The following is a 15,716-nucleotide window of genomic DNA, read 5'->3' as shown; positions in this document are numbered from 1 at the left end:
GGCGTGAAATTGTTTCAGCAGTTTTGTCACAAAGACTCTTTCTCTAAAAATGCACACGTGTGGGTTGATGCGGTGTGTACGTGTCCTGCTCTGATAAAAAAAAAAAAACAACAACTTCGACATCCTGAACACTGCCTTTTTTTTTACCTGTTTCATCTTCTACGCCTTTACGGAGTCGCTCTTCACCTCCAAACCTACCGGCCGACCTGTTTTTGATGAAACATGATCTGCACGACCGTTCTGCGTGAGCAGGCTTTTAAACCTTTCAGAAAGAGAGCGCAAGGACTTTTTTCCCCCAATACTTGTTTTTAATATGCCAACAAAATAAAAGCTCAAAAACATCATACATGATTTAAAAAAAATAGACAAACAGGATGCATGATTTAAAAAAAAAGTGACAAACTCAGAAAACGGATACAAAACTTTTGTCTTTTTAAGGTTTTTTTTATTTTGTTTTCTTCTCTGACTCCAAGGTTTAACAGTCTCCGCCATCGCATTCAGCGACCAGCCACTGTTGTCTGATTTTCACCACATCTTTCCCCACCAGATCATCGTAAGCATCGGTGATAGCATCAAAAAATGTTCTTGACCGATTTCAGTTCATGCAGGAGAGTCTCTGCAGGCAATCGGCAGACCTTGAATGGATGAATAAAACAGGGAGTGAGGAGTCTTGTCATCAGCTGATAAAAGTGACCTCCAGACACTCCAGCTGTCTCTGGCTGGGATGATGGGTCTTAGACCCCTGGCACCGGTCGATACAATAATTGTGGGTGAGTTTGTTGAGCAGATGATAAATGGCTGATTTGACAGCATTGATGTGGACTGAAGAGGTCCAACTGTCAACCTGGTCCTCTTCGGGGTCATCAGCAGGGTCTCTAGTACAGTCCTCCTCCTCCTCTGAACAAGGAGGTGTCTCGGCCACCGAGCGCTCCCCTGACCAACCGTCCTCCTCGTTATGCTGAAATGTAGAGTCCATTTCTAACAATGCAGAACCGTCCGCCTTGTAGTGCTGAATGTGGAGTCCAGCAGTGGTGATGATTGCCTTCTTTATAAGACCGGAAGGGAGGTGTAGCTTGGAATGGGAGGTGCAATGAGGCTAGTTAAGGGGTTGTGGGAATTTTTTTCTCCTGCTCCTCCTTGTCTTTCTCCTCCCTCATGGAAAATATGAAAGACCGCCTATCTTGATGAAGCAATACCTCATTGGAACAGGAAAAAAAACACCCAAGGGGCAGGGGAAAACATGGAAAGAGGGGAGGGTCCAAGGTACTGCCTACTCATGACATGGCAACATTTCATTGGATGACCTCGGGTCAACCCGAGGTCAGACCTGTCAAAAACGAGCTTGACAAGAAGTGTACCCCTGTACTATACAGTGCAACAACTTGGCTGCAAAATTTTGGCTCGGTGACCCGGGACAAGTCCTCTACCAGGTTTCACCCAGTCTCGTCTTCCTGTGAGCCAGGCCCTTAAACCTCAGCTGAACCACTTTCAAAGAATCCTGCTGATGGTTGAACGCTCTGTGGCGGTGTTAGGATGGTCCCCGGTGTTGGTCCGGTATCCAGAGAGGCTTTACAGGCTTAACGGACCATTGGGCTCCTCTTTTGAAAAAAGTCTTTTAAGTTTTTGAATAAAGTTGAGCTTTCTGGGTTTCTGTAGCTGGGCCTTCAATGCCATGGCAACAGTTTCAATAAAAGCCACTTCATCTGATTTCAAGGCAACCTGCAAAAGCTTCTTGGATCCATAGTGCTGGCAGAGTCTCTTGTAGATGGGCATGTGAAGGTCTACAATAGCTTCAGGGACACTGCAACCAATTTGTCTCACAGTCGTGATGATCAGCTGTTTCAGCATCCATTCAAAGTCCAGATTAACAATTAAAATGTCAGTGGACCGGATGACGTGCCGTAGCAGCTTCAAGAGAAGCGCAGCGAGACTGTATTTCTCTGTTTGGGACAACGCCGCCGCAGGACTGAACTCATCCTCCACTGTGCCAGAGCTCTCTTTGGCATGATCGGGGGCACAAGCGTATCTGAATGGAGTGCCCTCTGTGCTGGAGTCCCCATATGTATGATAGGGAGCAGCATGGCTGTTTAGTTCATCATATGATTGGTGGAAGTACTTATCCAAAGGAGAGGAAACCCGACCTTGACCGATTTCAGCACCCTTTGTGCGGTAACCCTTTGTGCCTTCATCCGTAGGGTCTTGATTGGCGAGCTGAGAGCAATAACCTTCCTTGATTGCTTCACTTAGAATTAACTTCATTCCTTGCGTGCGCCTCTTCAGAATTTGAATCGTGTAGAAAATAATACACGACATTTCGAGTTCTTCATATGGGTCGGACCCAGCCAACATATCTGACTGTGTGGCAAAGGTTTCGTCGAGATTCCTGTTCACGCTTGTCTTCACCTTGAATGTCACCATCTCCACGAGTCCTCTGGAGTAGATGGGCTCCATGCTTTCGCCTCCAAGTGTCAATTCAAAAGCCTTGCAAAGAGAATCCCTAATGCTGGCTTTGATGTCATTCTCTGTCACGCTGCTGTAATTGCATTTCATTCTTAAACAAGAAAAACAGGCAGTCGTTAGTCAGCTGATCTTCCCCCCCGCAGTGATTTTCAAACATGGCCTTACACACTTGTTTTGATAACTCGGGTTACAACAGATCTCACAAATAATTTCTCTGACAATCTGTTTGGAAATTGTTAAACAGCCTGTCAGTAATTTCCTGAGATTCTGCAGAATTGTTGGCAAAAGGACAAACACTTAAAAAAAAAAAATACTGGGCAGGTCATACACAACATCGACATTTTAAAAGAAGCGCATGAATGGAATGTCAGGGTTTGAGAGTGCAAGTGTTTGATTTACTCTTCTGAGGGACGGGACGCGGTGGTGGGCTCCATGGCAAGACCGCTGGGGCGTATGGGACGTCTCAGTCTCGTTCTGGGGTGGTTGGCGATCAGGAAGACGATGGCCGGTTGCCCGATGCATCCTTTGGGGGCCCCCCCGACGGTGGGTCACCTGGTTAGGACCACGTGGGCATCGGTTGAATTATTAGCATGGACAGAATAATGAACCTGCTGGTAAAGACACAGGCTGTCCCCTTGATGGTGTCTTGATGGAAGGCACAGCATTCGGGTTCAAATTTAACTTCCTGGTGAAGCCCATTTTTGTCTGCTGCCAGTTGGTGGGACACGTGAAGTGTTGACTGCAAGCCAACGTGTGGTTCCTTATGTTGCTATGACCAAGAAACCGCATCCATTGCCTTGCACTTGTTCAGAACATTATGAAAGCTAATACCATAATCTTTCTCCTAAGCGTTGCAACCTGCTACAGCACATATATGTGGATCCTCCATCATCTTCCCTGCTCTTCAGAGTCTGAGTGGGCGGAACTTCTGGCCAACCCAGTGCCTTTGGGACATGTGAAAGCCAGTCTGCCTGAGCCTGCCTGTTAGGGTCTGCCATTGGTTCACAGCGATTTGAATGCAGAGATACTCAGACATGCAATTTTGAACTTGTTTCTCTCAGGATACGTCCTCTAGTGTCAGAAAAATGCCACATTAACATGTGAACAACATGCAAAACATGATTTCCATTGGAGTGGGCCTTTAAATCTAGAAAATGCAGTTTTCCTTAGGGGTGTATAGTCCAGTCGTACAAATTGATGATTGATGCTATAATTGATGGTCTGATAAAAGAGAGTTCTGCAGAAATACATGTTCAACTTCAATTCTATACTCCAGGAGGGGGTCAAGGGCAGTCATGGCAGTGAGTGGCTTCATGTACAGACTGATAGAAGCCATCCAGGACGTCCTCTTCCATCTGATTTGCATTTTATAGGTCACAGTTTCCTGTGTACACGTGGAAGCCTCCCTGCACCCCGTTAACAGACATTTACTTGTACTCACACGGCCACATCCCACCCATCGCTTACAGGCGAAAATCTCCTTTTTCCATGCAGTGTAACCCCAAACTGTGCCTTACATTAACCTTAACTCTCTGACGTAACCCTGAGGAAATGTTTGAAAATGTCTGTCCTTGTGAAAACAACATTCGGCTCAAACAAATTCAGAAAATGCACGAGCAGCACGTAGGCTGCGAGCGAAGCAGTGAGTCATGCGTCGTTGGTGGGAGCCTTCATGTCGTAATCAGATATTCCTGCAGCTCGCGAGAGGGGGAAACAGGTAATGGAAGAGGAGAACAGACTTTCCTGATTTATGCCCCATGCAGAAGTGTGTGTGTGTGTGTGTGTGTGTGTGTGTGTGTGTGTGTGTGTGTGTGTGTGTGTGTGTGTGTGTGTGTGTGAGTGAGGGAAGTTTGAATGGAACCAAGGCGTCAGGGATTTCTAAATGGGTTTATTGTTCTCTGGCTTTGTCTTTATTTGTCTACATCAACATGTGTGTTAATTCTGCCTGTGTATCAGTATCAAATGAGCGTGGATTGTATATTATCGTGTGTGTGTGTGTGTGTGTGTGTGTGTGTGTGTGCTGTCAAGGAGATGGACGTAATAACTTCCTCATGGGATTTTAGGATTTGCCCCCTCTTATCCCCCTCCCTCGCTCTATCACTCTGGCTGCCTTTGTCTCTTTCATTGTGTCTCTTTCTCTCTCTTTCTTTCTCTCTTGAATGCCTACAGAAACACACACACTCGTTCACTTGTTTTCAGGGCAGCCCAGCTTTTCCATTCAAACAGCCGAACAAAAACCGAGCAAAATAAAATTAAAAAAAAAGGGCCGACAGCCGTACTGGACCTCGTACTTCATTGCAGTAATTAAAACTGTCATCTAGTTTTCCCTGAGTTCTCCCAGACTTTACTATCTGCCTCTGAGCTCACTTACATGTTTAATACAGAGGAAAGGAAATGATGCAACAGATTGATGGAACTTCATGATTAGCTGACTTGCAGTGGCTTTGTTTATCACCTTGCGGGAGTCACACCCTGGGGGTGTGTGCTGTGACATCACTGCTCGGCGTGTTCATAGTCGGAGCAGAGCAGATTACTACATCCATCCTTGCTCATCAGTCATTAGAGTACGAGTATATAAATAGTACTAAAAGAATTATAACTACTGCAAACAGTGAAACCCATTCAAAGTCTAAGATACTTGCCGTGTTAAACATTGTACTCGTTCTCCTCGTCTTCAGCGGCTGAGTTATTATTCCTGCGTATGTTTTCTGGCAGGAAAAACATTTCGACTTGAAACGTAGTGACTGGTTTAGCAACATGAATATAATAATGATAATGTGAGACTAGCACAGCTACTCCTGTAGCTTCAGTCTATCAGGACAGGAGAGAACATCTAACCATCCATCCATTTTCTACCTCTTATGCTGTTCAGGGTGGTGGGGGGTGGAGCCTATCCCAGCAGCCTTCCCCCTGGACAGGTCACCAGTCCGTGGCAGGGCCAACACATAGAGACAGACAACCATTGGCTCTCCCAGCCACGCCTACGGTCAATTTAGAGTCTGGATTAACCTGGTCCCTCTTGATGTCTTTGGACTGAGGGAGGAAGCTGGAGTACCAGAGAGAACCCAGCAGGAACAGGGAGAACATGGAGACTCACCCAGAAAGACCCCGAGCTGCAGCCGGGGCTCCACCCACAACCTTCTTGATGGGGGGCCACCGTGCTGTCCACCAGAGAAGATGTTTAAAGAATGTTTTAAAGATGTTTTTTGCTCTTTCACTGACTGGTTTCTGCCTCTGATCTGATTGGTCGAGGGAACGGCTCTGACAGCCGTCCACCAGTGACGGATAAATCAAGATGCTCGTTATTGTCAGATATGAACAGGATGTGAGCATTTTCACATGTGGCTGCCATCTGTGGGTATCTGAAATACACGGTGCTACTGACAGACCGGCACATCTCCTCAGTATGTGATGACGTTTAAGTGTGACTATTTGTATTTATGCGTTGTGCTCCCTTCCTTGGATGGATGGGTCTTATTCTGATGTAGTTATACTGAAATATCACTTCAAAACTTCCTCCTATCTGAGATTCCTCAGAGAAGTCAAGCGGCTGTCAGTCGTGAGTTTCTGCCAAAAGGAAAAACGTTACCTGACAGTCGGTGAAGCTGCTGGAAGGAAATGAAGACGAGTAGAGGAGTGTTGGGGGGCGCAGAGGTCAGGAGTCGGGTGGCGATTGCGCATCTTCTCACCGTGGAGTTGAATATTTTTAGGATTCTTCGTGTATGTTGGTAAAGGAGATTTATTCTTAGTGTACCAGACACGTTTACCTCTTTAGACGGATAAATGTACAAAGTATTTTGCTGCTTGATGTTCAGCAGCAGATTTGAGCACTTTTCTGCCTTTAAGACACTCGTAGATTTCTCATTCACCTCTTCTACCACGCAAGGTGCCAGTCTACTCATCCGAAGCGTTCACGCGTTCAGTATCTCTCCGAAGGCCTCAATCACTGCTGGGCAGTGCGACCATGAATGTATGTCACTGTACTTTTCAAGTTATTCACAGTGTGTGACTTTTTGTTGTTGCAGCAGGAATGTTGGGACGGCTGAGACGAACCTTGGATCCAGTCTTTTGATTGCTGTCTGTTGATCCGTTGAGTTGTACGGTTGCTAGTGTCGCCTCCACCCGCTGCAACGGCAGCTCGAACGCGTTTGCAGGAAGTCGTCTCCTGGTCCGCGTGGGATTCCTCAAACCCAGAACAACACAAGCTATCGTGCATTAGCTTTCTGTCCTGCTCCAACACCTCCATCTTTTCTGAAAGGTTAATTGTAGAATGTTCAATTGCTAACAACAATTGTTTCTGCTGGCCACTGGTGCAGGAAGAATGTGCACCTCACAGGAAGTCAGTGCTGGAGTGTGGAATAACACACTGGCAGTAAAGGGGGAGTAACTGATCTTGCAGATGTGTTGACCATTGTTCCAGCTCTGCTGACTCAGCAGTTAGTGTGGGAGGTGCTGAGTAATGATTCTGCTTCTGTCTCGACTGCAGCATCACTGAGGAGGAGGTCGTTTCTCCCCCGCAGACACAAAGAGAGAAGTTTTCTGGGTGAAAAGGCAGCATCGCTACGTGATTTAAACGCCTCTATGAACTGCAGTGGGACACATTGGACCAGCTGAGCCACAGCGATTTTAACGACTCATTATTTTTTAAAGCATGAGACACTGTGAGTCATGTGATGAGAATCCTTACATGATTCTATTTTCATGTCTCCTGGACGTCCTCCAGAGAGCTGGACCGTCCTGTTGAATGTGAATTCTCTGTTTTCACTGTGCCGGACGGAGGAATTCTCTCACATGAGAACAATTCACAGGATCCCAGAGATACGGGCCCCCCGGGAGAGCTTTGTCTCCCCTCTCTTATATTTTAGTTGGATAGTTGCGCTCCACACTCACTCGCCTGAGGTCTTTCAAGCTGGCTGATATACGACTATCGGGAGAAACATACATGTGTGTTGGAAGCCTCAGAACACGTTTAGGTCATGGAGCCACTCAGAGAGACCCTCTGGATGTCATATGTGCTGATCCTTGACGTAAGAGTTTGTGTTGGAAACCAGGAGGCCTGTGTCTCCCCTGAAGTAGGACTCGGAAAGTAATGAGTAAATGTACATAAATCAAACTGGTCCGATAACTCATGTTACCCAGGTGATTCTGTCTGAGCCATCAGGATCTTGACATTTGTGGTTTTAAGCAAAGTACAACAGTAATTGGATGAATTACCATGAAATTGAGCACAGACATTCGTATCCTTCCCCGGAGAAACTGCAAAAACTTTTCAGTCCGTGTAATACTTGGTTTACGATCATGTACTTGTACCACTAATCCCATACCCTACAGCCACAGTTGGATTTGTGTTTAGTGCTAACACGTGTTAGCATGCTAATAGGGATGCTCATTCAGGATATGACTCTTCTCAGACCAGTAGCAGTTGTTTACAGTGTGAGTGACCCGTTCGAAATAAACCAATAAAACAAATGGGTTTTTCATGCAGTACTGCAGCAACAGAGTCAAAACAAAAACACATCGACTCCTCTGGTGGCGGGCAGGAGAACTCCAGCGCAGGAGGTTCCTTTCCTACTGACTGAAGTATAAAACGCAAACAGTAGCTGCCTTCTCATGTTCAGTTGGAGGCAGCTTGAAAAGGTAAATTCTCATTTAAACCTCCTGTTGTTCCCTTTCAAACGTTTCTTAAACTAATTTGCCAGAGTCGTCCCGTAACTGCTCTCCGTCATTTTAAGCTGATTCAGCATTAAAAATGGATTTTTAAATTGTGAATTACGCGTAAAAATCAAATGGATCAATCGCGCTTCAACCGCAGCTCAATTTAACTGTGCGTGTAAACTTTTTGTAACTCTTTGGTGGGGGTTTTTGTAACCTTGGAAAAACAAGCACTTGCAAGATGTGTTTCTGAAAATGAGGTTATGAAAATAAACTACACATCGACATCGTTTCGATTTGCAGGGAGCTGCTTCGGGTTCGTTGCACAGACTCACTTTTGGCAGCTCAGCCTCCAGTTTCTGGTTTTGTCATTGCTGTGGTTTGTAATGGTTCTGTTACCACAACCATTTACCACGCCTGCCCTGCAGTGAAGACACAATGTGAAAATCATGTTCCCATGATGGAGGCTGTTTTACTGCGCTCTGGGGAGTTTATGGAAGCATCTTGCACTGACATTTTAATGCAGGAGGAACAAAGAAAATAATCCCAAAGCTTTGTATTGCATTAATATGCTGTTATTGCAGCTCCCCCTACACAATTCTAATGTGACCTTTGGACATCTACACACAGAGAGAAAGTCTTTCTTCTGTCAGCGGTGGTTTCACAGTCATCAGATTCATTCTTTTCTGCAAGGAAAATGTCAGAGCAGCCTCAAAAAAATGCCGTCTTTGTGTGCTAAAGAGCCGAAGGTCATTACAGGATGTTTCAGTGAGATTTGTAGGTCATAATGACGGGTTGGGTGTTTGCTGGAATGAGACGGCGAAGGTCAAACCTGCCAGTTGGGAGATACAGACACTCTCCACACTCTATAAAGTCAGAATCAGTAAAACCTAAAACAAAAAGAGGTGTGTCTCACACATGTTCCCCATGTGTTTAGATGTTTACGTGGCTGAGGGTACAGTGGAGGGCCTGAGTGTGCTAAACCTCCATAAATCCTGCAGGACCTTGTCTGCTGCAGCCTGTTAACATTCCTCTGAGCGGCCCTGTAAACGTTCCGAGCTCCGCTTTATGATTGTCAGCAGCTTTCTTTTCATTTTTATGATGATTTGTGTCTTAAGTGTAGAGACGGGCGTGTAGTGTTCAGTAAAGGTAAGAGACACGAGATCCCTCCTGTGCATCCGGGGCTTTCAAAGTCTGAGTCGGTGGCCCCTCGCCCCCCCCCCCTCACATTTCTTACAGTTTGGTTTGTAGAGGATCTTTATTATGTTATTTGAGCTCAACTGTTTAAGCCTAATATTGCTGTTTTACATACCTTCAGAGTCACCGAGCACACAAGGACTCCACCAGCTCTTAGAAAGTAGGGAAAACAGTAAAATTCCCCCCCCCCCCCAAAAATACTGCATCTCTGAGCCACAGCGTACACATTGGTTCTGTTCTCCACGATGTCCTCCTGGAGCTGCCGGGAGCCCCCTGAGGAGGGGCCCCCTGCTCTGAGCGACTCGCCGCTCGCCGCTGTCCTGCCTTTTCACGTCGCTCCTCTTCGTCTGTCCCAACATTAAACTTGCGTCTTTCGACACGTCGCCTGTGTTCAAGATGATGTACAGCTGCGGATCACCTGATGTTTTGAAACCGTGTCACCAGATCGCCGCTGAGAGATTTGATCGAATTCGGCGATAATCCCCAGAAATATACGTGACTCTGATCTGAGGTTTCTTTATAGACGTGATTTCTTTGGTTGATGCCAGTTTTTTTCCTGCCTGATTTTGATTCTGATACCCCAACTTCACACTTTACAAGAATTAGCTCAAAGTTCAGTTCACACTGAGTTCACAACCTGGTCCTGAGAAGAAGACCGGACTCCCTGTCTTGGTAACTGAGCTACCCGGAATTCAAACCGACCTACTATAGCACCAAGTATTGCGGTGTGAAATATATCTTAATGGCGTCAAACAGAGACATCCCATTTATTCCTCCATCCTTCAGATGTGAGTCTTTCTATTTGTGTTACTATCAAGGGTCCCATCTGTTCAGCAGAGCGTGGAAATTCAATCAAACACCACTTAATCACTCCCCAAACATCAGCGCCTCCTGTAATTTGTCCCAGATCCTCCGTCAGCATCTGTGACATCAATCTTTATTCTTTGCAACGTCACGGTCCTTCCGTGGTCAAGCCGACATTTGTAATATCTGTTGTTGTCTGGTTTTTGGTTCACTGTGGGACACAAAGGCCATTGTTTGAATCTTGAAATGGCGCCAAAATTCACAAACAAGAGTCTTTGTTCAGTGATGCGAAGCGTTTAAAGATGTTTTCTACGTGAGTCGCAGGCTGTTGGGTAATGCTGCCGTGTTGTTTGGCTGCTTTGGCGAATGCTTTCGTGCCCAGTCATGTGCAGCACCGACTCTGTTCCCCCTCCCACGCAACAAAGAAAAGACATTTACAGCAAAAGTTAAAAAAAAGACAGAGGGTGAGGATTATTGTTGGGAGTCTGTTGGGATACTTCCTGATGTTTTCATCCAGGTATGAGGTGACGTGAGCGCTTTCAGCTACGCACCTGCAACAGCTTGAAGCAGCATTCAACTTGTTCTGGCTGCAAGTCCTCAATCGGGATCTTTCAGTGGCTGTCAGTTGTGTTTTTGCTGGGTGGGACGGTTTTTTAAGTCCGGGGACCCTCGTGCGACTGTGAGACACCAAATGCATTCGACAGCCTGTAACTGTGATGTCATTTGTCCTCGTGTGAGATCTTCATGAGGTTTTGACAAACAAACAAACAACATCCTGATTGCTCTGGGGTGGGGGGGGGTGGGGTCGTGACTGTTTTAATGGGATCTTGGTCTGAACGCGTTGAGTTCAGCGGGGGTTAACGGCCGTGGTGACGTGTGCTAAAACACGTGCTCGTGAAGCCAAGAACCTGCTGGGTGACGAAACTAAAACGACTACAGAAGATGAGGCTGGCCGGTTGGCTGCTCACCGATCTTCAGGGAAACCATTTGCTTTCCTTCTCCCTTTGCAGGTAACCACATGCTGCTGCGTGTGCTGCCCTCCGTCTACCCCAGGCAACCAGACATCATACACCATCACCTTGGCAACCTCACGGCGATGATGTCACAGCTGGAGTCTCCAGAGCAACAACACCTGATCAGACTGGTCCAGATGGTCGCCGAGCAGCATCCGCTTGTGAGTATTTGTGCAGCATTTTGTGTGTATTTGAGCCGCGGACAGACACACCAGCTGGTTCTATTATTCCTCATCCAACTTGGATCCTGCCACAAATTCCGCTGTCGCTTTTCAAGCGGTCTCATTACACGTTTGCCATATTTTGCGGCACGACACTCTAAAGGGTCTATTACTTATAACTCCAAGTCTTTCATCTATTTTTGTCAGGCAAGAAGCTGCGATTTATAGCCGTCTGTCTATCATTATCCATCATTATTGACGAGAGTGAGTAGGTAATGACTGAAAACGTGTTGTTTTTTTCCCTTAAATTATGAACCATCCAACCAGAACTGAGTCTCAGAGGCATGTACGACCTGGCTTTGCCTCACAGCCCAGCTCATGAGTCACAATTCACCAGAACTCTCACAGTCACTACGTCCCGCAGTGACGTCAAAAGAACTTCATGTGAGGAAATAGCGCCGTTTCTCAGCCGCAATTCCCTCCATCCTACCAGCACATGTTGGGTAAACATGGAAAGTCTCACTCACATGATGGACAAACACAACCAGCCATCTGGACTTATTCTAATCTTCAGGAATCCCCCCCCCCCCCCAAGCCCAACCCCCCCTGAATACAGACACTCTAAATTTTTGTGCTGTGACTGTAGCTTCCTTCATCACAGCTAAAACTGTTGTTCACAAGAACGTGTCTGCCATCATGGCCCCTGACAGTCAGTGGATGTTTGATATCAGCATCAGGAGGGGCCTGTGGTGGCAGTGGCGGCGGCGGCGGCGGCGGCGGCGGCGGCGGCAGCGGGCATTTTTGCTCTGATCCAGTCCAGTCTTGTGCAGCTCAGTGTGACCCGATCAGATAATGAGGAGGAAGTGTTCTCTCACAGAGGGTTTCCAGACAGTCCTACACTCCAGCTTTTGTTTATTGTCAGTCACCAGACTGCTCATCCCGTCCCAGTGTCACCCCTCTCACCTCCAGCCTTCATTGCACACACACACACACACACACACACACACACACACACACACACACACACACACACACACACACACACAAACACACACACTGTTTGTTTCAGTAGTCAATTTAATTGCGTTAACACAGGACTGTAGAGCTGTTGTTACTGCGAAAATAATGACCGAAGTGCCTTGATATAAGATAAGATGAAACTTCAATCGTCCTTCAGTGGGGAAGTCCCAGGCAAGTCAGTTTAGCATCGGAGCAGCAGATAGAAGGATGGATGGATGGATGGATGGATGGATGGATGGATGGTGTTCCGTACAGACTACATTTACCACGCAGAGATTGATGGCACAGTTAGAGAGAAGACTGCGCCGCTTGTTTTGCCTGACGCCGCCTGGTTTTGTGTGCAGCACTCAGCCTCAACGCTGTGATCGGAGTGCAGGCGCAGCAGCACTTTTGGGTTCTCCTCGGCCTCTTCGTGTAACGCAAGTTGTGAACTTTACGCCCCCTGCCATCAAACAACAAACCGTCGGGCTGTTGTCTGCTGCCCAGGCAACAGCGTCGTCGCATGCGAGCTCCAGCGTGATTGGCTACCTCGGCGTGACGTCGGGGCTCGCTTCTCTGGAATCTCACGCTGGTTCAACTTTTCTTGGCAACAGAGGCTAAAACCCACACAGCTAAAATCTCCATCTGTATTTTGAATGATAAAAGTTGAGTATCCGAGTACCTAAGGCCCCGCCCCCTTAGCGTGCAAAGTCTTTGGTTGATACAAACCGATACGAAGCCAACGATCGACCTGCAGCTCCAGATGTGACTCACATTAACATCCCAGCTTCCCCGTTGGATCTTTAATTTCCCTTCATGACAGAATTTACTGCTGCTCGATTCAAAAAAGTCATCAAAAATATTGTATTTTTGCTTTCCCTACAGATGTTGAGCCCGCAGGTGCCTGCGTTGGTTAGTTACTTGGGAACCCAGTCCCTAACCGAGGCCATACTGGGCACACTGGTGGATGTGTCACAAGCCAGCCCCTCCTCACTGGTCAGCTTCCTGCCAGCACTCAGGACTGTGGGACAACAATGCCCGGGTCTCTTGGGACATGTGGCCAAAATCCACGGTGCTGTGGGCATCGTCAGTGAGGTACAAACACACACACAACAAAAACAACAACACAAACACACACAGCTTTGAAGCAACGATTGTCAGCTGATATTGAAAGCAGAAGTGTGTTTGAATTCAAATTAAATGACGTGCATGACTGCACTGAAAGTCAGTGAGGGGACGGGAACGAGTACAAACGAACACACGTATTTTCATTCGAGCACGCCAACGCATCTCTTACAGGAAACTCACAATTCTTCCCAAAGTCCAGTCAAGCCGCAGAAGAAAAAGAGGGAACGCTGAATCGAGCGGAGTTCCCTGACCTCAGTCCAGCCTGTCACACAGACTCACACTCTCTGTACCTGCTGCTAGTTCTCAAACTCATCGTGCTAAAATAGTAAAGTTGTTTTTAATTCCCTCTCCGCCTGTCCATCACACAACACTCACACGTGCTACAGCAGACAGGAGTGATTATTTTAATGAGTAGGACGGAAGGCCGCACTCTCACATGACTCACTCTCTGATGTCATGCCAAGTATTAAACACACACTCTATTAGACGCTGGGGCGGCCAGGCGGATCCGGAGGTTTTGACTGCTGTCTAACACCCGCATCAGTGTTCGCTGGGCGCATCTGTCCTAAACAAATACGTGCTGGCTCCTCTGAGGGTTCAGAGACAACTGACGTCCTGGTTGGAGGTGGGAAATTACCAGTGAGGACTGGGGACTTTGCTGGGAACGATGAGGGAAAGACTGACAGATCCTGGTCCTGTAGTTGATGCAGTGAAGGAATTAAAACTAAAACCCAGCTGATACTCTCTTTCACTGAATGGTGTCAGAATGATTTGTGTCCCTAAATGTCAGAACCTCCCACCAGAGACCCAACAGGACACGTCAAACCATTTGATGAACTATGTAAGAATTCTTACGGGGGCGCCAAGGCCCCAGAATTAACCTACAAGGGCCCAGTTGAAGGAGAAGGCAAGAGTTTCCAAATGTGTTTCTGTACCACTACGCCTTCGTCCTCAGATACCGGCCCGCTGGACGGTCCCACCAGAGAGGGCACCACCCTGGTTTTTGATGGAGAGCTCCCTTCCTAGTATTTAACCCCCTCTTGTGTTGATTTCTGCTCCGCTAACACCTCGTTTCCACGCATCTACATCTGGAGTCTGTCACTCTGTGTAGCACACCAAAGGCCCATCATTTCCTCTCTGACCTCTGATGTGTGTCTGGTGTGAGTGTCTACGGCCCAGAAGTCAGAATCCCTTCTCGTCCCCTTTCGCCTCAGGACCTGACGCATGAGAGTTCTTACACTGCAGAACGTCTCCCTTGCCTGGAACACTTCTTAGAACCAAACTGAGCCTTGAATCCTGTTGACTTGGATGATGGAGGACCAGCTGATGGCTGATGGCTGATGTTCCGCCGTCAAGTTAGTCTTGTTCCAGTCTGCAGTGGGGAAGCGCGAGATGTCTCCAGAGATGTGAGCTCCTGCAAGCTAAGCTAACTAGCCAGCCTCGGCACCATCCGGCAACCCCCGCTGAACCAAGGCGGTGTCAGTGTCCTGCAGCTTGACCTGATTAAATTTTCTCATTGAAAAGATGCTTGAAATGTGCGCAAACACTCGTACAGAAGCAGCAGCCCTCCAGAGCAGCGTACTGGCAGCCTGTTTGTTGAGCCACTCTCTCATTGCTGCTACAACCTGTTTGTCATTCAGCTTTGACCTCTGACCTTCCCTCAAAACAAGACTCTTTTCTTTTTTTTTTTATAGTGCGCAGACTTTATCTCCTTCAACGTGGCTCTGGCTGGGACCAAAGCCTTTTCATGAATAAGCGAAGCTGTCATGCAGTTCCACGGGCTGAAAAAAGATATTACGGCCGTAAAAGAAGACGAGTGAATCTTTCACCGCGGGGAAAAGAACAGAGCGTAACCCAAAAATATCCTGAGATCAGACCCAGATTTTAAAGTTCTTTACAGGGTCCATCGGATGTCAGCTGAGCTGCACAGGGTGGGTGTGGAGAGGACGGAGGGAGCCTCATTGGTTTGTCAAATGTTGGATTGGAATAGAAATCAGAAGCAGAGATGTGTATTTGATAACTGGTACCAGCCTGAGACGGCACCAAGTCACTGGAAATCTGAGTGCTGTCCAGTCCTTCCTGGTCTGGCTCTTCATCCAGTTCACGGTTCAGGTTGATTAACTGGCTGGATCAGTAAAAAGCCAAACGGGGGCAATATTTCATGTGCACCACGTTGATATTGTTTCCACGGCTGAACTATCAATCCTGGACCTCCGTGCCTGGCAGGTTGTAGCCACCATGTGAGTATTTTGAATGTCCAGCTGGATTTATGCCGGCTTGTAGGCTGCCGGCATGTGAGTCT

The 15,716-nt window shown here is 47.2% G+C and overlaps 1 protein-coding gene across 2 annotated transcripts in view; it reads left to right on the top strand.

The window, feature by feature from the left end:
- The window catches only part of veph1 (ventricular zone expressed PH domain-containing 1), a 69,809-nt gene that overhangs the window by 24,240 nt on the left and 29,853 nt on the right, over positions 1-15,716 (top strand). For both annotated transcript variants that reach the window (XM_086215571.1, XM_086215572.1), the window contains exons 5-6: positions 11,124-11,287; positions 13,172-13,381. In XM_086215571.1, coding sequence (XP_086071697.1) covers positions 11,124-11,287; positions 13,172-13,381 — 374 coding nt within the window. The remainder of the gene's footprint in view (positions 1-11,123; positions 11,288-13,171; positions 13,382-15,716) is intronic.

Source organism: Aulostomus chinensis, chromosome 10 (assembly GCF_037954235.1).
Source record: "Aulostomus chinensis isolate RoL2024-O1b breed Wild chromosome 10, RoL_Achi_v1.0, whole genome shotgun sequence".
Classification (NCBI taxonomy): domain Eukaryota; kingdom Metazoa; phylum Chordata; class Actinopteri; order Syngnathiformes; family Aulostomidae; genus Aulostomus; species Aulostomus chinensis.
This window is presented reverse-complemented; position numbering and strand designations above follow the sequence as displayed.